This window comes from Bicyclus anynana, chromosome 6 (genome assembly GCF_947172395.1).
Source record: "Bicyclus anynana chromosome 6, ilBicAnyn1.1, whole genome shotgun sequence".
NCBI lineage: Eukaryota > Metazoa > Arthropoda > Insecta > Lepidoptera > Nymphalidae > Bicyclus > Bicyclus anynana.
The window spans coordinates 6100447-6122903 of record NC_069088.1 but is presented as its reverse complement, the minus strand read 5'-3'; the positions used below and the strand labels follow the sequence as shown (position 1 = coordinate 6122903).

Genomic DNA, 22457 nt, shown 5'->3' with positions numbered 1-22457 from the left:
GGTAAGTACCATTCCTTTATATTTCTAGATCATCATAACAATACGACAATATATTCAACTGCAAATAAATCTTTTTCCATTATAAAAACAAGCAAAACAGCCATATTGCAAATATATTTTCACTATATATATAAATAAATAACATTCCATTTATTTTATTTAATACTTTAGTGTAAATATATTATATTTTTTTTTCAATGTGACACATAAACCTACTTATTTTGTTAAAAATTCACACATCTATAAGAGTTGAATAAATTTCGAAAACATGATACATATATAATTCTCATTTATTTAAATTACTGATCTAAGGCACAATCTGCTAAAATTTGATATCTTTACTATCACTCGAGTTTAAAACTGGTAGTTCATAAATAGTTCTTTTTCCTTCATTAAATATAAGTAAAATATGTTATTATTACTCTCAATAATGATAACATAATAAATGTAACAGCAAATATCAACGATGACCTCAACTCGTCTACAATTTATAAATAATTGCTTTTAAAACAATTTACTTACTCTATGTATTACACACATATAACAACTTAAAACAAATTAAAATGTTGGTAAGCTGTGTTTTGGTATTAAGGTGAGGATTGCTCTTGTAAGAGCATTTCTGTTTCAGAAAATGTTTAGCGAAAGGGTGGCCTTTTTACAGTTAATAATTTCAATATTTTTATGAAAACCATAATAATATTTGGGCAAATTTTGATTATAAAGTGAAACTAATTATTTGTACCATAGGTTCCCAAAGATATGTTTTTAAAATGTCTTCATTACACATATTACAAAGAAACAGAATGGAATGTATTGAATTGGTAGTTTTAACCATACCTAAATCGCGTATTTATGTTTGGCAAAGACGGAGTTTCTCATCGCCCATGAAACTGAGAAATAATTTAAATTCCAGAATTTACATAATCTGGAAATCATATTATATTCATTTAAATTCAACCTATATTGTCTAAGAGAGATCGGATCGACGAGAACGATAATCATCCAAAACATTAAAAAATTAAAACAATTGATAAATAGGTAAATTACAATCATTTAAAATCTATTTTTATACATTGTGATAAAAAAATTCTCTAACTCAATTTTATGGTAGAAACAAAACTATTAAAATAAGGTGTATATATATATATATATATATATATATATATATATATATATATATATATATAAATTGGCTATATACAATATACATCCAGCGCTATATGTTCTTCTTTGGAAACCTATTCCAATACAAAGTTTACTGTATACACATCATTTAAAATTGACCACGTGACTTGGAACCAAATCATTGATGATTTATTTATATTAAACACGTCGAACATTTTTCATATAATACGTTACATACAGCTAAGAATTACCTATACAATTGACGTAATTTTGCATAGATCGATTTGAAACAAATATATCTGCTTCAATAATAATAATTTATCTAAAACCACACGAAAAATTATGTGTTAATATAATACATTAAGGGCCTGTTTAACCACCTTTTGCTAAGCGTTGGATAACTTCATCACAAGTTTTGTCTTTGTAATTTGATATTAAGTAAGAAAATAACCAAAACTTATCCTACACTAGGTGCGGGGTCAAACAGGCCATAAAATATACAGGGTGCTCGGGAGTAATTACCATAACTCTAGGGTTATATTTTTTAACAAAAAATAATTGAAAATGTTCAAGGAACATGAGTTCTAAAATGAATATTTTCGGAGTAAATAATATTTCTTTTGTAAATAGATCTTAAAATGTGTCTGTAGTGTTTATGTCTACTAAATAAATACCTACAATACTATATACACTATCTCATGTACATTGGTAGTGGGGGCAATGAGATAGTCTGTCACCGGCGCTTGACTGGGGTGGTCGTGTGCGGTCTGCTTGCCATACCAGTGTAGGAATAAGCCAGTGATTTGTTTATCTTATAATGAGGACGAGGTTCCTTACAGTGTCCCTTATACGCATCTTTATGATGACGTATTTATATTTTAAAATGCAACGTTGACACTTTGTTACCTAAAGGTGTGTGTTACATTGATTCGGTGTTGATTAGTCGGTGTTATTTGAATTACTTTGTATGAAAAAAGTTTTTATTTTCGTTTTCGTAGTTAATAAAATATTAAATCGTAGCAGTTCGTTTCCTTTATGTGGTCTCGTTAATACCTTGAAGTTATGGGATATACTCCCGAGCATCCTGTATAAAAGCTATTACGGGGGTAGTCAAAAATTAATTTCGGCTGTGGAACGCTGACGTGTGATGCTGTCCAAGACGTTCGTGACTCCAAGGAACATTGCTGTTCCGACGTTTTTATGCTTAAATATCTTTGCATCAATTGTTGCAATCAAAACAATTCATTATAACTCACGATGGATCCATCGTTAAAACAAAACGGTTCGTCCAATCAGAGAACCACAATAAGTATCAAACACCGTTTCGCATTGAAAATCAGTATAAAATATACGATCAATTGACACTTGAAAAAAAAAAAGAATCGACGTAAATCGATTTCATAAAATACTCCGATCCGACCAATTTATAGTGGCAAAAAATTGGATTTAATTTACTAAACAATAATAATAATCAACAATATCGTCTGTATGTTTAAGATTTCTTTACACGCTCAAAGGATTCAAACATTCAATCATTAAAAAAAAGGTAATTGATACTTATTCGTAGAACCCTATATTCAATACAACGACAAGTGCGTTTATATACATATATAAATTTAACTACATCTGTAAACCTCTGTATTTATGTAAACGCTTTATAATTAAGATCTCTCCTTAATGTTAACACTAATATAATCTATAAATATATTATCTCTATTAAATATTAAAGGCAATATCTATCGTTAGATATGGACGGATTAATTAAAGGCGCCCAATGGGGTTACCGATTAATATAATTAATAGCTCTTAATTATATACTACTCTTAGTGCTAGATCGCGGCGCGGCGGCCGGGACCAAATAATTATCCAAGACTACACAATAAAAACACCAACAATGAAAATAGAATATAAGAATATCTATAAATAAATATGTGTTGCTCGTTCAGGTAACTCACTAGGTCCGTGCCGTATCGCCCGCTCACTCCCCTCATGGTCTAAGAGCCGGCATATCAAATATATACTCTCATCTGTTAATTATTTGGGATAAGAAATAAATGATAGAAAACATTCAGTGACATATTACACAAAGGTTGCCTAGTCAAATGGCTACCTGACACATTTTTCATCCAAAATCTAGTAAACCATACTTTAGAAAGGCAACCTAATAAAGTTAAATTAAGCATAAAATAAAATTTTCATTTGATATATTAGACGACTAAATAACTGATGAGGATTTTTAAATAACATAAATTAACTGTTTATGTCTGGCAACCTCACAGTTGCAGTGTAAAAACAGGCAACCTTTACTTTTTAATTTTTTTTGGGTATATTCTAATAACGAGTGTATGATTTTTTTAATTAACGAATAAGGGAAAGAGATTAAATATATTAAAAAATAAATTTATTCATTTTGAACTAACCAGCCGCAATTTAACTAGACAACCCATGTGCAATGTGCCAATGTAAATATATTCTATAATTTATTTCTTATACCAAATAATTAACAGATGAGTATATATTTCTTATGTTGGATCTCGTACCATCACTTATTCTACAGCAATGTCAACAAAACAATAATATAACTTCGTTGGTAAACATAATTTCAGTTCCACCTAAGTCGACTTCGTTAAACTTAACAGGCAAGACCACAACCGATATTAAGTACTTATTAGCTACAGGAATGTACAATCTCAGGTTCTAAGGTGAAACGCAAGTGAACAAACTCATCAAGGTAACGGCTGAATTTTAACCTCTATGTACATTGTAATCAAATAATACAAATCAAAAATCATGCCTTCAACAGGAAATACTAAGAAAAGGGTGGCATGGAAGATTTGTTACTTTAAAATTCATGGACAATCAAATTTGCACCAAATGCTTAGTTTTTTGGTTTTTAGTGACAACTAAAATAAACATATGGACCCAAATTTTATTACAGATTGTATAACATAACTCGATCATGTGAATAAAAGTTTAATACAAGCTCTTTTAAAACTTCAAGTCTGTGTTTAGAGCCGGCTAGAAACTATATTTATATAAGATGCTCTTACCTAAAAATATAATTTACAAGTTTTTTTTTCACACACTTTTCATCTACGAATTCTGGTATACTTTGATAATGATAAGCAATAGTACCAAACTTTGATGATGATAAGCAATAGTTTTAAAAATTATTCGCTGTTTTGATAAAATTGGGTCATTGGGCAATCATAGGAACCAAGCATAATTATTTTTTAATTTCTATTTGTAAACAAAAGACAAAAAGTAAATTAGTATTAGTTATATAACTTTTAAATAACTTTTGTATTGAAAAACTATTGTTTCAAAAGTTGCTAAACATCAAATAATATAACAAAAAAATATAATATGTTTTTTTAAGTACAGAAGTGATAAGTGATTCTAAAATCAAACTAACTTCAAACCTGATGTTTTTAACTCTCCAATACTCTCATATAATTTAAATAAAATAAAGAATTTCGTCGCGAATAACGTGAGCATATCTTGCCATATTTTTCGTTAGCAGAAAATTATTTCATTGAATCTTAGCTAAAATCGATTTCAATACCACAGACAAACACTATGTTGAGTCAACACCGATTAGAATTAGAAAATAAAATGTAATCGATATTATATATATTTTTTTAAATTAGACACCATTATAAGCACGCAATATTATGTATGTGAGAAAATAACCTTTTGTGCGAAGATGCAACGAAATATTAAGCACTTTTTTTTATTAAATATTTTGTTGAGCCATTTTCATGTTATTGAGCAAGTGCGTTCTTCTTATAATGGTCAGATATCGTTTCATATAACCTATTTGCTACAAATCGATAAAATTTTAAGTACATGCGAATGTATTTACTACTATAATCAATTTAGAAAATAAATAATAATAAAAAACAACTTGTACATTAAGTATTAGTCGTGGACTTGCATTACATGCACATTTTATTAAATAAAAGAAATATAAATTAAATTAACGGAATGTAGAATTTATAATTCCGGTCTGATTAATCGATCACAAAAAAAAAATTAAATAATCATGGAAATATGAGGCTTTGCCTTTCTATATAAACATCATGTCAACAGTGAAAATGTAAAAATATATTAATTTGTACACTCTTTACCATACCATAGGTTTTAATAAACATTTGTAAAATTCACTATCGCACCAAAAAATACTCTATAAATATTGTTTTGAATAACGTCCATGTACTATTAAGTACAAAGAAAATTAATTAAATAATAAATAAAAAATCTTTTAAGATAATGATAATAAAAATTCAAGTATCACTTCATTCCCCACCAAAGTCCACCAAGTATCTCACAATCTCGAATAAATGGAATGCATAGATTACAATTTGGAATGTCGATTTATGGACGAAGTATTCAACGACGTGTCATCAACTTCAAAAGTGTCTAATCGCACCCGAATTCCGAATTTATCCTATCAAAATAAATTTTAACACTAAAATATCCATACAAATATCGTCGCTCATTTACCTAAAATTACCACTAAATAACCTTCAAAAATAATTTGCACTTTTTTTTTAAGTTTTACAGCTTCGGGGGGACGTTCAGCGTATAGCATATTCGAAGCACTTCCGCCCGCCATGACACACGACGAGCATCGAGAGAAACAGAAAGAAAACTTACAGGAGAACATGTTAAGACAAAGAGAAAAGTACAATATATTTTAAAAATGACAGTTTTTGCCAAGATAGAATTTAAAAAAAAAAAGAAGAAATTGTGAATTTGGTACAGGAAGTGCTTGCAGTATGCACACGAGTAGAGTGCAGTACAGTATTGACCACGTATATAAGTTACAACGATTGAGTGCTATCCGCCATTTGCATCATTACGGAACTAAAAATTCGAATGACGTCAACAGTGCCAATAATAATAATCATCACTGTTGAACATCCCAAAAATAATTCATCAGTGCCAATCGTCTCTGACGAAAATTCAATGCCAAACAACTGCAAAACAGTGTTATTACGTCATCAGTGCCAATTATAACTGCAGAACACTGTAGCGACGTCATCAGTGCCAAGCATTACAACAACAAACTGCCGGATTTTCCATTGCTACCAATCTTTCCAAAGACATGGACAAAAACAGCAATGATCGTCACTGTTGTTGATCGTCATCAGTGCCAAACATTGCAACAACAAACTGTCGAACTTCAAGTGGAGATCATCACTGCCGTTAGCACCAATGACGTCATCAGTGCTAATCAACACAGAGTTTGACATTGAAAAACAAAAGCGGTCGCACATAAACGCTCGACTGGTAAACTGGTAACTTACACATGTGGTGGTACTGTATCAGAGACAAAGTCAGTGTTGGAACGGCCCCCCAGCAAACAGTCATTGGTGGCTCTTGCTCAGCAGGTGCGAGTTGAACTCGTAGACGTTGCAGCACTGCTCGCCGCATATGTTGCACTTCCACGGGTTGGAGTCGCAGTGGCAGCCCTTGTGCAGGAAGTACAACGTGGAGTCGGGGAACGTGATGGAACAGAAGGTGCACACCAGTGACGCGGGCGTGAGCGTCGCGTCGCCGTGCGTCGATGTGATGACTCCGCCCTCGGATGGGGACGCTCGGGATGACTGCAAATTTGAAAAAAAAATCTATAATACTAGGTGGCTTCTTGTATTGCATTATTTTAGGGTTATATGTATTTTTCATTGCCACATCATAAAAAAGTCCACATGACTGAGGTAAAACTTCTTTGGAAATAAAAAACAAAGCGCCATCTATGAGCCTCAGGCATAACTGCATCGCAATAGCTCTTGAAGTGTAAAACCAAAAAGGGGCTGTTTCAAAGTTTTCGAAGAACGCGCTCTACTGGTAGTTTATAAATATATTTTGTTAAATACAACCGACTCCAATAACATAAACGTGCCCACGAAACTAAAGAGAAGAGTGCAGCAGTGCTCTTTTCAAGGAAACTTGTGCGCCATTATTTTGATTTAAAAGAGATCTCCTTACACGGAGCACCTATCCCGTGGCAACGCACTGCCAAATACCTAGGCCTGTGCCCTTTGATACCCGCATGAGCTTCACGACTCACATACAGAAAGCCAGAAAAAGAGCTGCTTATGTGATGATATGCTCCAAAAGCAAATTATCCAAGATCAGCATCCATCCAGTAATGACCTAAGTTGGTGCTGGTGGACTTAGAATATCAAACCTACTGAATCACATCTATACTAATATTATAATGAGTCAATGTTCGTAAATGGATTTGCAAGGGGTAATCTTAGGAAACAACTGATTTGATTAAAAAAAATTCTTTCACCAGTAAAATGTTACGTCATCGGGGAGTGTCATAGGCTATATATATTACATTGATATCATGTTTTTTCACTACAAGTCCAAGCAAAAACCTTTTAAAACAGAATTATTGGCATGCGCAGCCTTAAGCATATAATTAAAAATATTGCTTCTCTTACTTGCTTGCTTTATTTAGGTTTACAATTACTATACACAGTACTTACGTTGTTAGCACGCGAGCGTCCTCTGGCGGAGATGCGGCGGCGCAGGTCTTCTCTCAGCAGGCTCTTGAGCGGCGACACTTTGATCAGAGAGGACAGTGATGTTATGTCGCGTTTCTCTTTGCCGTTCGTCTCGCCCTCGTTGTCGCCTTCGCGACCCGACTCTTCTTGCGCATTTGGTTCCTTCAAATACAAAAAATACATTATTCTAACTGCCCCGTCGATCTATGTGGTGGTGTGATGGTTCTATGTGGCTCATTGTGGTTATATGCTATGAAATACAGAGGTTTTCTTTTTTTATAGAAAACTCTCCGCCCTTTTAAGTCTTTCTTTTAAAGTTGGTGGTGACACGCCGTGTCTCGGGGAGAGCACGATAAATCATCAATTAAATAAGTTTGTAAAATGGTTTGGTACGGTAAACAAAAGAAAAACTTTGGCTGTTGTTGTTTGTTGTGGGGTTTTCTCGAAACAAGGCGCATTTGGAACCCTCGTAACTTTAATTTTAATTTTCGACTATTATTACCACCATTACATTAAAATAAATTATGACATTATTCTGACCTTTCAAAAATGCTTGTTTACTAAGCCTCATTGAAATAAATGAATTTTGAATTATCATCGGTCCCAGTCATTATGATGATAATGACCTTTAACAATCACTGTCAGACAAAGCATCATCTGATAGTGATCTTTAGTCATTGGAGCATCAGTCTAGAAGAAGGGAGGCCGTTAAAATCTGCTAATGAAGACAATGATAGATGTGTTACCTGTTTGATGGGTATGAGTGTGATGGAAGGCGTGATGTTGGCGGGGAGGCCGGCGGAGAGCGAGCTGCTGGCCACCGCGCTGTCTACTGACTGCGGCGAGCTGGGGCCCTCGCCGTTCATGCGCGAATCTGCTCAATATAAACAATACATCATTTTTATTTATATATATAGGAATTGCAGGCACACAAGCAAGAGGTTCCTGGTTCCTTCAACTTCGGAGGCTAAGGCAATTGAAGCGCGGACAAAAATAGACTTTGCATCTTTAAATGATTTGAAGTCACTGGTCGCAAGATGATACAATCCCACCTTGATGGTTATTATGTCCCGGCGAGAACGTCTCATTGTTGTCAACTATCGATAGCCCAGAGCACCGAGAGCGCTGGGATCCATCTATTCTGGGGGCAGGGTGATCAGCAGAGATGGACGTTGGAGTCCCTGTCAACTTCGCACCATGAAATTCTTACGAAAAGCTTCTGTCCAGCCATGGATGTAATCGGGAAACTAATAATGACATTGAGAATAATGTTGGTAATGGTGGTGGGTTACCACCCTACCAGCAAAGACGTACCGCCAAGCGATTTAGCGTTCCGGTACGATGCCGTGTAGAAACCAAAGGGGGTGTGGATTTTCATCCTCCTCCTAACAAGTTAACCCGCTTCCATCTTAGACTGCATCATCACTTACCATCAGGTGAGATTGTAGTCAAGGCTAACTTGTAAAAAATATTAAAAAAAAATGGGTGACATACCTTGATGGTTATTATGTCCCGGCGAGAAGGTCTCATTGTTGTCGGCCATCGATATCTCGACGTGCGGCGTCAAGTAGTGCATGGGCGGGGTGGCGTTGTCGGCGGAGCGCGCGCCGTTGCTGTCGCCGCTGTCGGAGTAGGCCGCGGCGACGGACACCGACAGGCCGGAGCCCAGCGCGCCGAGGGCGCTGATGGCGCTGGCGTCCATCGTGCCGTCCGCGTACGCCGCGTTGGCGATCCCCGCGGCGAGGAGGGAAACAGAGTTGTTGCCCGGACCTGGGTTGTCTAGGTCGATTCCGTGTCTGGAATTACAAGGAAAAGTGTGAATGCTGATGCGCTCGCGTATGCTCGCCGCCAACTAGGCGCAAACCATTTGTAGCGGGGCAAAATACAGACACAGCTCGGAGAATGATACGATGCGTGAACGTAATTGTCGCAAACGGTGCGAACGCTATGAGTGCAGTATAGGCCTCATTATATAGGAAGGATGGTTCTACGTTTAAAGTACACGTCTATTTTGAAGCCACACCGAAAGTTAGACCGTAGTTCGACAAAGTTACATTTTATCTTTAAAACATAAAAGCATCGCAACAGGTTCTTGAAGTATACAAAAAGGGTTTGTTTCAAAGTTTTCTGAGAACGCCATCTACTGGTAGTTTTAAATAACAAACACTGTTTCACTATGCCTGTAGATGGCAGCACGCATATTTTCAATTTTCGTAACGCATCTACCAAGTTGCTCAAGTCAAACAAGCGTAAAGAAGTTTTACTTTGAAAAAATGCAAGTTACCTGTTAAAGAAATGTACTCTGAGGCTCTTCATGGTGGGCGCGCGGTAGCTGCACAGCGGGCAAGTCTTGACGAGGTCGTGCTGGCCGACGTGTTCGTTCTGGAAGTGCGCGCGCATGGCGATCTGTCGCTGGAACCCTCGGTTGCATATCGGGCAGTGGTACGGCAAGCTCTTGGTGTGGGTGGTGAAGTGCTCCGCGAGGTGGTCCTTGCGGAAGAACCTCTTCTGGCACACGCGGCACTCGTACGGCTTGACGCCCGTGTGCCGCATCTTGTGGCGCCGCATGTTGGCGCCGTTCGAGAACTTCATGTTGCACACGTCGCATTCGAACAGTTTCCTGTCGACAACACCCTCATATAAGCAATGTGTTGCTATAGTTACGTTAGATCAGCTGGTAACTAGATAAATAGACCAAAAAAAAATTTTTTTCTTTTTTTTTATTGGGGACAAACAAACGGAATTACGAACAGTATTACACAAGAATATTAGGTTAAATATTTTAGTTCTTCGTATCCAACACCGTTAACCACAAATTAAAAAATGCTACTTCTGGGGAGACACTCCGCGACATGTCATATTTGCATGCTCTGCTTGTAATGACCTGAGAGGGGAGGCACAGGGAGCGATTCGACTCTGGTAGCCTGATTGCGTGAATGCTATCCAGCGAAGCAAGTGGCAGAAATAAGCACAAATGCTCCGGAAAATAATGATAAGGGAAGAAAGGGAAAAGGAAGAGGAAAACAAAAGAGGCAGTAGGCAAATACTCTAGAGGCAGTTACCACAATGTAATGCCATGCAGTTCCGATAGACAGTGAGAGCGCGCGGCTGCTCAGCGTGCTGAAGCTGTTGCACGTTCAGCATAGGCTGACAATGATAGTGATGATGATGACGACAGTTACCGGTGCGGGCGCGCGTCGGCGGTCTGCGCGGCGGCCACATTGTTGTTGTCGGGCGAGCACTGCGCCATGTGCGTGGAGAGCGCGCGGCTGCTCAGCGTGCTGAAGCTGTTGCACGTGGTGCACTTCAGCAGTGTTCCAGTGCCGCGCTTCTCTTTGCTTGCTGTGGGTGCCTGGAAACAGATTTTTTTTATTGAATAACCCGTGGCGAAGTTAAGCACAAGTAGACAAGCACCGGAAAGCACAGTGTTGGTTGACTCCACACGAGGTGGACCAAGGATATCAAGCAGGTTACAGGGAGCCACTGGATGCTGGTGGCTCGAGACTGTTGTGCTTGGTAGTCCATGTAAGAGCTTCTGGAGCGAGCTCAGCTGGATGGAGTGAATTTGCGGGAACCTACACCGAGGGACCCACGGCCAATCACATGGCTAAGTGCGGAAACGGCCCAGACGAAAGAAGGAGAAGAAGAGGCCTATGTGAAGCAGTGGACGTCTATCGGCTGATAATGATGACAGACTATTACTTTACTTTACTCCAGGATTCTCAGTAACAAATCAGAGTTGAGAAATTAATGGTGTTACACTCATGTATCTCAGAGAGTACTTTAAGTTGTTGGTCAGTCAATATCATGATCAAGTGATACTGAGATAACGTTATTTATAAAGTCAACCTACCACCCTGAACCGCATGGTGGGTGTAAAATCCAAAACAACTATATTTATGTGGAAGGTGACTAGACATTCTAATAATAGATGAAATAGTGTTTTAAGGAAAAGTTGTACATGCTACATTTATCCTATGGCCCAAACTGTGTGAGTTCAATGATTATGAACCCAAATTAACGAAAATTGTTAAATGTAAATAACCATTCAAGGAACAATTGTGCATTTTCTTTTTTATTATGTATATGTAGCATTTCAATAATAAATTGTTTAAGTAAACAAAATATGCTAAATGTTAATCTTATCAACTTTTGGAACAAATGGTTTGAAGGAATCAATCCCCTCTATTAGTCTCAGAACCAAAATATCCTTTAAAACAGGAACTGTAAGTAATCTTACATAGATTACTCACGGTTCAATCAAGATATTGGCAGTGATTTGATCAACATTTTATAATATCATAAAATACATGTCTTAGTTATTTTCTCACAGCTAAATTGCTAAAGTATTAATGAATTTCAGATATAGTTAACAATGTTAAAACAGGTATTTAGGTGTTCGAGCCTTCAGCTTGATCCACTTACGAGATTACCCTCCAAATTTTGCCCGTTTGCAGTGTTCCTACCCTACATTTCATTGGGTAAATGAGGTTTTGACATAACATCACGCCGTCATCCGCCGGCATGTCGCTTGACAGTTGTCAATGTCAATCAGTACGTCTTCAAATTTTGTTAAGTGAGCAGTGTTAAATGGGAATATTAATAAATAGTGATAGTGCACAGTGAAATTTGTTGGAGAATATTTTTATCAACGGTCTAGTTAGATGAGAGATTATTCTCAATTCTAAGCGAATACCCGCTCTCCGGACGGTAGACTCGCTGGGTAGACTTAGTTACCAAATGAAGACAGTAACGAAAAAATCGTAGCCATCTTGTACGACCGATGTGTATTGTTCGCTGTCGAGTGTCCACGTGACTCCCGACAAGCTTTTTCATCTTAGCGAATGCCCGCTCTTCGGACGGCAGACTTGCTATGTAGATCTATACTGAATGAGAGTTTTTCTCTTTTTCATCTTAGCGAATGCCCGCTCTTCGGACGGCAGACTCGCTGTATAGTCCTACTGAATGATGAGCAGATGACGTCCCACCTGGGACGTCGTCTGAGACGTCGGCTGCGCAGACGTCAGCTGAGACGTCGGCTGCTCAGACGTCGGCTGAGACGTCGGCCGAGATGTCGGCTGCGCAGACGTCAGCTGAGACGTCGGCTGCTCAGACGTCGGCTGAGACGTCAGCCGAGATGTTGGCTGAGACGTCGGCTGCTCAGACGTCGGCTGAGACGTCGGCTGATCAGACGTCGGCTGAGACGTCGGCTGATCAGACGTCGGCTGAGACGTCGGCTGCTCAGACGTCGGCTGTGACGTCGGCTGTACAGACGTCGGCTGAGACGTCGGGTGTACAGACGTCGGCTGTACAGACGTCGGCTGAGACGTTGGCTGTGCAGACGTCGGCCGCACAGACGTCGGCTGCTCAGACGTTGGCTGAGGTGTCGTTTAATGGGACTTCATCTGAGATGTCGGCTGACGTGTCGTCTGAGATGTCGGCTGATTCGCTGATTGAGACGTTGTCTAAAATATCGGCTGACGCGTCGTCTGGGATGTTGACCAACGCGTCGCCTGGAATGTCGGCTGCACGGCTGATTCGCTAACTGAGACTTCATCTGAGTTGTCCGTCGATGCTTTGGCTGAGACGGCCGGCGTTTACGATGCCTATTTGTCAGCTATTTGCTATTTGCTTGTCCTTTAAGTGACCTCTGACAGCTGCCTTGTCGGCTGCGCGCCTGAAGTCTAAGGCGCGTATTTGGGTACTCTTCAATTACCAAGGTCCTTGAACGTCAGTAATCAGCTTAATGACGATCTTTATAGATCATGGAATACATAACGTATGTAAACTCAAGTTGATTGGGAGTCTTTAAGAAAGTTATAAATGCTTGATGAATTTTTATTATAAATATTGAAGCTCATTGGTAACACATCAAACCTGGATGTGTTCGAAGAAAAGATTTCAGTGGAATATGAAAATTACGCGTTTACTGCGTTTCACTATACCTACTCTCCATCTACCGCATGTTTATAGTATCTAAAGCTCGCATGGGCTTAGAGAACGCAAAAGCATACTTATCATTTGAAGTAACATAGAACATAATTATTTAACTACTGCTGTGAGTCCTGATTTATTTCCTACTTTCAACAATGTAACAAATCTTTCTGATCGATGCATACGATAATAGGTTCTTTAAAACGGATGTTCTTTGTCCTTACTGCCCTTCCTCTATTTTGAGAGGCTTTGTATATTTTAAGAGATCCAGTTGATGGCCTTCCTTATGGACGAAGTTGCCTCGTCTTGACTGTATCAGAAGAAAAATTTACTTTGCACAGAAAGTTTATTGGAGCAACGTAATAAAATCTTAGAACCAAGCATCATACAATGTTACTAGAGTATATAAATACTGAATGTTGTTGGATTGCTCCCGTTCAGTTAGAAGATTATCTTAGCAAGACAAGCAAGACCAGGAAACTAATCTTTTTATTTTGATAAATACTTTATCTTAAAGCAAAATGGGACATGCAGTAAAAATTCCTAGCCAAGCAAGGATATCATTCCCAGAAGCTTCGCGAATATTCGAATATACAACAACAGTCCAGTCTTCACTTGACTGAAGATAATACTAAATAGTGCATTAGCAAAGATGACCCCGCGTTCACAGACAATCACTTCATAATGCAGTGACAGTGACAGTAAATGTTGCACTTCAGATACTCGTGATACATGACTGCACTTTAGATACAAAAAATAATGCCTGAGACCTATATATAAAGCCTCAAATAAGAGATTCCACAATCTTTTGAAATGTATTTCACTGTACAACACCCATTTAGCCACCGAAAGTCAACTGGCTTTATCATATTAAAATGCAAGATGTAATAAATAAATATTTTCCGGTATGGCTTAGTCATTATTGGCTAGATACTTGGCTCACACATAAAGGCTCGGGTTCGATTCCCGGTACCAGACCCAATTAAAACAGGTCACTCCATAGAAGCTCTGGCTCGAGAAAATGTCCACGAACTAAATATGAGAAGGAAAAATAAATAAATTATATTTGAAGTCAGAAAAGATCTTAGTGCTCAAAATATTCATGCACTTAATTAAGTGTGCCTGGATCTAAAATTACACTTTGTTTGCATTTCTTCTCTAAGTTTGTCAATCTGTCATATATGATAGATTTAAAATTAATCTATGGAAATTTTTTCATATAAAACATATATTGTGGGAGTTAGGAACGAATTATTAAGAGAGTTAGGAACGAATAAATATTTCCTTCTCCTTCAAGGGAAAAATATGGCCGTATTAATTAATTACTCTTGCCCACAAAAGCTTATTTGATTTGCCGATAAAATCATTCCGTCGCTTTATATATCTTGAATGTACAGGCAAAGGTATCACAAGCCACATCTTTCCCTGCCTCATAGACGGTTTCTGTTCTTAAACTTTTGAAAAATGTCTACTTTGTAGAATGATAACTCTGTATAGATTTGTTAATGGATATATATTTAGCTAAGTAATTCAGATTTCATCCTACTTATACTTAGTTACTTTACTTATAGATGATATTCTTTTTAACAACGATTGAATCGTATACTGCCTCTATTCATCATATAGGTGGTAGATACAGCTACCCAATATTGGGTGGTATCTATATAAACTATCGAAAATTCAATCTCATGTCAACACAAATAGGAAAATCGCCTGTATGTCGCCAAAGACAGTACAAAAGAACAGTCAAGAAATGCTACTTACTCATAAAGAAATTTCGCTGGTGGGCATGGTGGCTTGCAACTGTTATAGCAGTGTATAATATTTATAAATTATGCATGCTCCTCGCCTCATTTAGTATATATTATACAATATATCTACATACGTATTAGAGAAGACCATCTACTTGAAATTTTATAACATCAGATGCAGTAGGATTCAGTAGAGAACTATAAGAAACTTAATATTCATAAACAGTTTCTAAAATGAACGGCAACATGTTTGACACAAGCTTAAAGAGATATTATGGATTGTATTGGATTTTCTATGAGAGAGAGAGAGTGAGAAAGGACCTTTGATAGAAAAAACTGTATGCAATATTTCAAGAAGATAACAAATATATAAATCTATACCTCTTTGCATTAAGCAGTAAATTCTAGATTTAGCTAACCAACTTCAAATATACCTAAGCCAGGTACTTTTCTGGGATTATAGACGGGTCTATACCGATTATTAGAATTGCTAGATTAAATTCTAAAGTTACGAAGCTCTTCAGACAACATTCAAGGTGATGGAAAAACCAGAAGTAGACTTGTTTACGAGTACAAGAGCAGTGATCTAACCAATCTAAAATATGATTGCTTTTCTAGTATTGCCCATTCGTCGACGTCTTCATCAAAGACTTAAACTAAAGGCTGTGGTGGCCCTAGCTTATTTCCATCTTCAACGCTAGTACCTTCAATTCGAGACATCTTAATCACTGCTTGAGAACCTATCTTCTGGTAGCTCCAGATAGGAGAGAAAGTTTATGATATTCCTCTTCTCCAGGTCTCCATTGTACCAGAGAACCAAGAGCCAACCATTTACAATTAACAATCTAACATTTCTTTCGCGAGTACCAACAGGTCACATTCAGTAACATATTGTATGTGCTTGCTGTACTACTAAGGTCCTTGGCAACAGAGGACAGAATATTTTAGAAACAGCTTGGCGTAAATTCACAATTAATACGTGTAATCAAGCCTGGATATGTTGGAATGGGTTAACAGTTAGATCCTACTTCGGTAGGACTTCATTTTAGCAAATACTTAATAAATAAATCAGAACTCGTACTCAGAACTATTGATCTTTAGAAATCCTTAGTCAAATAGGTTTATAAACCCAAAAATTATCGAGTAGATAATTACCTAGGTACTTGATCAACCTAAAGTTAGACTAGCATTGAAACCAATTTCAAAACCAAAACCTCTAACATGGTTGGTCACCTATGAGTCTATTTAAATACTCAACTGATAGCTTATTTTAAGTAGCATGTCATGACTCCTTGTTTTTATCTTGAGTGGAGAGTTCATGTTTTGACTATACACAGTACGGTTCTGACAAAATACAGATCAAACATTGGTTTGGTTAACTTTATGTAGTCAGAGGGCTATATCTATTAGTACAAACTGATATTACAAATTTGTTATATTTGGGTAAAGAAATTATTGGACATGTCAATGAATCTGGTTTGTTTATTATGTCTAGCAGAAGACAAAGATTAAAGTAGCAGTCATTTCGGTATAACTGCGAAGCTTATTGAAATTAGCACGTTTTCAGCTTTCTCAGATAATTTTAAAAGCATCTGTAAATACAGATTTAATAAAATACAATAGAAATTTAAAGTGGGTAGTCAATATATCTACGCTGTCTTGAAGAAGTTCCTCAGATGTTTTGAGGTTTACTTTACTACTTTACAGCATTAAGTGCAGCATATTTACACCAATTTAAATGAATATGGGTTGTATAGGTTTTGTTTTTACCATTAAATAAAATATCAATTAATAAAAATATGTGTGTTACTTTTGGGTGAAATCTACATTAATAACTGTGATTAATTAAATGACAATAATTTTAATATCAATTAAATTTGATATCTAGTTAATTACTTCAGAGATGAGAAAAATATTTTGTCTCTATGATAATCACTGATAATATACTGATTTATATACTGATAATTTAAACGTCGTTGATCATTAATTTACATGTATAATGATTATCATTTCTTTTACTATCATAAAAAATGGTCATCACAGTACGCCTTGCCATCGCCGGCAGAATATAAACACATCTCGTAAGTGGATCAAGCTGAAGGCTCGAACACCTAAATATAACCGTTTTCCCCCCAAAGGGCAGAAAACGATTATTTAGGTTTCAGCCGAAGCTTGATCCACTAAAATTTCATGCCTTGCCGGCTTACGAGAGTACTGATTGACATTGACAACTGTCAAGCGACATGCCGGCGGATGACGGCGTGATGTTATGTCAAAACCTCATTTACCCAATGAAATGTAGGGTAGGAACACTGCAAACGGGCAAAATTTGGAGGGTAATCTCGTAAGTGGATCAAGCTTCGGCTGAAACCTAAATAATCGTTTTCTGCCCTTTGGGGGGAAAACGGTTATATTTAATTTGTTTATGCTAAATTAATCAAGATTCGGCCTTAGTCTGAAGTTCATTGACAAATTATTTAATTCTCAAGTTATTTTCAAAGTAGTGAACTGCTACTGGGGTCTGCTATTTCACCAGCATATTTCCCATTTCCGTTGGTATAAAATGCCCATGTTATTTTTGCGACAATTAAGCTTTCTATCAGTAAAATAATTTTCAAAATCGGTTCAGTAGATACAATGTTAAACAGATTTGTTGTTCTAGGTCATCTTACAAAAAGCATATGTCATCATAATTGTGTTTTTGCAGGTTGATGGAATGATAGATAACTTATTTAAAGTTTCAACATAATGATGGAGATGCATGTGAATCATCAAACCAGGAATGCATAGTTTGCTAATTATCACTCGAAAATTAACCAATAACCAATTAAATAATAGTTATAAGCTTAAATACTAAATAAACTAATAATGTAACTTAATACATGAACATGTAAATAAATAAATAAATAAATAAATATACTTAAACAATACACATCACTATTTAGCCCCAAAGTAAGCATACAGAGTAGCTTGTGTTGTGGGTGCTAAAGATAGTTGATATTATAATATTCATATACATTTATATACTACATATAAATACTTATATAATGTATAAATACACACAGACACTGGAAAACACCCATGCTCATCACACAAATATTTTCCAGTTGTGGGAATCGAACCCACGACCGTGGATGCAGAAAGCAGGGTCACTACCCACTGCGCCACGTGGCCGTCAAGTGTAAGTAAAAGTGTAATGTAAGTTTAAATGTATGATTTTCCTAGCAGACAAGGTTGACTTCATATCACTTAAATTAACTGAATTTTTCTAAATCTTATTCTTTATAGTATTATTTATTACATTATAAACCCTATCAATTTTATGATATCAACATTAATATTTTTTCCTATACACAGTTTCACTGCCTGTTCTACAAACTCTTTAGTTTTTGGGTATAAAAATCATTATGGATTGGGCACTCTCGCAGTAAATTCATATAATGTTAAGATATTTGTCTCCCAGTTGGGCCAAACGAAACATATTTACTGAATTTCATCAACATCAGTTAGTTCAAAATATAAGCAGAACATACATTTTATATTTATATAAAGAAGATGTTGTGATATGATATGGCTGATATGATTTCATTTTAACAGTGTAAAATCAAACATTGCTATATTACTTTAGTAAAAAAAACCTTACAATTTAAAGAACATACTTTTAATAAATAAATATATAATACCCTTATATATCATCTGGGAAACTTCAACATGTGAAAATAAATCTCAACAATTTACATTGAGGATAAACTTGATATAAATAAAATAATTGAACAGATTATCCTTAATGAAAAACTTTAAGTTAAATGTGAATAGAAACACATATAACTTGAGTTTTTCATTAAGGACAAGTTATTTATAGTTATGGTAATTATTAAATGATTATTATCTAACCTATTTGAATGGCCCAATTCTGGATCAAACCCTCCTTTTAAGACAAGGGATTTGAAGCTCATACCCACCACACTGTTCAAATGCAGATTGGCGGAGTTATGGTGATACTGATAGTGTTCCTGTTATGTTACTCTCTGATAAAGATAGTAACTAAAAACTCAACTAATTGCTGGGTACTGGACATATGAGGCAGTTAAATTATTAAATATACAATTCAAATATGATTTAATTTTAAATTAATGTCTAATAAATCCTTCTTGGATTGTCACAAATGATTCATATTCAGTTAGTGTTAATTAATTTGAATAAAAATAATTATTTGTAATTATTCTGGCTACAATCAAGCATCAAGCACATTTATTCAATAACTATTGTGTTTTTCATTACAATATGTAAGAGATGTTGACTATAGCTTGTGCGCTGTAGCAAGGTGCAGGTAACAGTTTATTTTACTCTTGAAAGTTTGCTGTGATTCATGATAAAAGTATGTAATACTAATGTCATACTGCAACAGTCACCCGCACCAAGCTACAGCGCACAAACCATAATTATCATTATTGAAAATATAATACATGCAGATAACTTAAAGTATGAAAATAAAGTTATTTTCTTATGTCTAGAAAAAATGTTTGTCATTTTAAGTATGTAGCCACTTTGTAATTTTAACTATTCAGCCATTGACTTTATTAGTTTAAGCAGAATAAATAACAAATCCATATAATGGAGGTCCTGAAAAGCAAGTCCTAACTAAGTACCTCAACATAAACTTAACTGCAGAAAATCCCAGGGCAGTTCAGTCCTACAATATTCATATCCTTAGTACAATAACAATTACTCATTAGTAACCACTTATAAATTAAACCTGTCCTAATTGCTCAACATGGAATTTATAATTTTGGATACTTAACATAATATTAAGAGTAATTCATAATTCTTCCTTATTTAAAAGGTTTTATGTATTTTTATATTATAGTAGGACATTAATATGTATGTGATATTAAAATAACTAGAAGCAGAATAGAATAAGTACAATATAATCAAATATGATAATAAATATGTATGATAAGCATCAGCTACTTCTTTGAAAACTAGATGAAACACAATAGTTTTTTAATAGAACATCTCCAGATGTAACTTTTTAATAATCAGTTACCTACTAAGTTTTATCCATAAAATAATATTTCAAATAAACTATCCAAAGTAAGGAAATTTTCATTTTCCTTGAAGCAAAACATTAGTATAAAAGGAAGGAGAGTTTTACTTTAAATAAGTAAACCCATAGTTTTATCATGTTTCATTTCATAATTATGTGTTTAAAAAGTAGATTTCCTAAAACAGAAGTCAAGAAACTGTATATTTGTATAAAAGCTAGGAGACCTTTTTACTTTTTATGTAATTGAAATATGTATTAACATTTTTATTTAAGAGTAACTCTAAGTTCAGGTAACTCTAGGGTCAATAGTTAATCATCAATTTGGTAAGTTCAAGAAGCTAATGCTATCTTATTATATTACACTGTTATAAACCTATAGCAGTACAATACCTTACGGGATTTCCACTAATTGCTTTTTGCCAATCTGGTTTTGTCAGGAGATAAAAACCCTAATACAACATGACAAATAACTAGTTACTTCTATATTGTTTTCTAGGAATATGATTTGTGCTACTAACCGGTTCATTTTTAACAGCTGACAAATTAGGTGAGATGGTGCCCGTGCCCGAATCGGCCTCTGTTTCCCCTTTTGATGACATCACATTAGATCGCGGGCTATCTGATCATCACTCTCGCGCCTCGCACCTCTAAAATGTAAACACATACAAAACTTGACAATTTCAATAAACACAAACCCTAACCACTAACTAAAATAAAGTTTTGTTAACCACAAATCAACAATAAAAGTTAATCCGAAAAGAATGGCGAGGTGACCCATTTACAAAAACATACAAATTATCGACTCACGATAGACTATTTATAAACTTTATCTATTGTATCCTCTGCGCATCCCGATGTAGATAAATGAACACAGTTAAAATGTTTATATACCAAATGGTAATTCTTTACACTCACTTGATCGCCCGTCTTGATACGTCGACAGCCAGAACAGCGGTATTTTAGGGAGAGATCGCTATGTGGCCTAATTCAATGCTTGAACTCTATGCACAAAATACGTGTTACACGAATAACTGTAAATGCACAAATAAGTGGGTTCCCACCATTAACTTAAAGTAATTGGACATTTAATATTGTTTAACACTTCTTATTTAACTTAAAATCTATTATGTTCTTGAATTCTAAAATGAAATCACTAACATTTTTATCAAACCATTCTGTTTCACTACTCGTTCATCTACGATGGGTTGATTCGATTCGGATGTGAATTGTGATTCGGATTCGGGTATCGGACAAATATTTTTTTTCTTACATTTTCTTAACTAGCAACACTCGTGCTATGCGCTCTCGTAAGTTAATATTTTATGGCTATGAGTAAAAGAGACGCGAAAAGTAAATGTAAAATGAACAAAGAACGTGAAGGGACCAAGAAGGGACTTTATTTCTGTATTTTTAGGTTAAAGAACAGCCTTGGAATAGTCCGGAATAATATAACTCATAGGTATAGTACGACTTAAAAGAGTAATAAAACTATCAATAATGATTGGTTGCTCTATAATGACAGATCTTTGTAATAATGACAGTAAAGTAGTGTTGCCAAACAGCGAATTTATTAATTTCATTCTTATTATATTTATTTATTAAGAATGGAATAAAAAATATATTAGTAACTTTGGCTACTAATATATTTTTTATTCCATAAGAATCTATAAAGTCCAATTTATTTCTATAAAAGTAATAAACTCTGTCAAATCAATTTTTGGATTTACCAAGGATTTACCGCTCAAACATAATTCGTTCAGTGGAACATAATCCTATGTCAAAGGTTCCATAACACATACTCTTTGAAACATAGGAATAACATCTCAGACCAAATACATATAGACTTGTATCGCAGCGAAATTCACCAACAAAATAATCTGTCACTAGGCCGGTTTGTGTTGTTAAATGGCAAAAAAACGGCCAAAAACTTGTAGTTTAGTAAAAGATGGAGTAACGTTCCATTTAAAAGTATTTAAACCTTAATTTTATCAAATTTTTAATAAAAACAATTTCTAAAAAGAATCGATTCTTTTGACGAAACAGCCAAACATCGATCAGTAATCGGATATTCTATGCAAT

General features: G+C 35.6%; 1 protein-coding gene across 1 annotated transcript; it reads right to left on the bottom strand.

Moving 5' to 3' along the window:
* Positions 1-2416: 2416 nt before the first annotated feature.
* LOC112046003 (zinc finger protein ztf-16) lies at positions 2417-21634 on the bottom strand. Its single transcript, XM_024082445.2, has 8 exons — positions 21294-21634; positions 20897-21025; positions 10829-10998; positions 9931-10266; positions 9141-9442; positions 8393-8520; positions 7629-7808; positions 2417-6737 (listed from the first exon to the last, which is right to left on the bottom strand). Exons 2-8 carry the CDS (start codon positions 20975-20977, stop codon positions 6498-6500), a joined length of 1437 nt encoding a protein of 478 aa, XP_023938213.1. The 5' UTR covers positions 20978-21025; positions 21294-21634; the 3' UTR covers positions 2417-6497.
* Between the last annotated feature and the right edge of the window lie 823 nt (positions 21635-22457).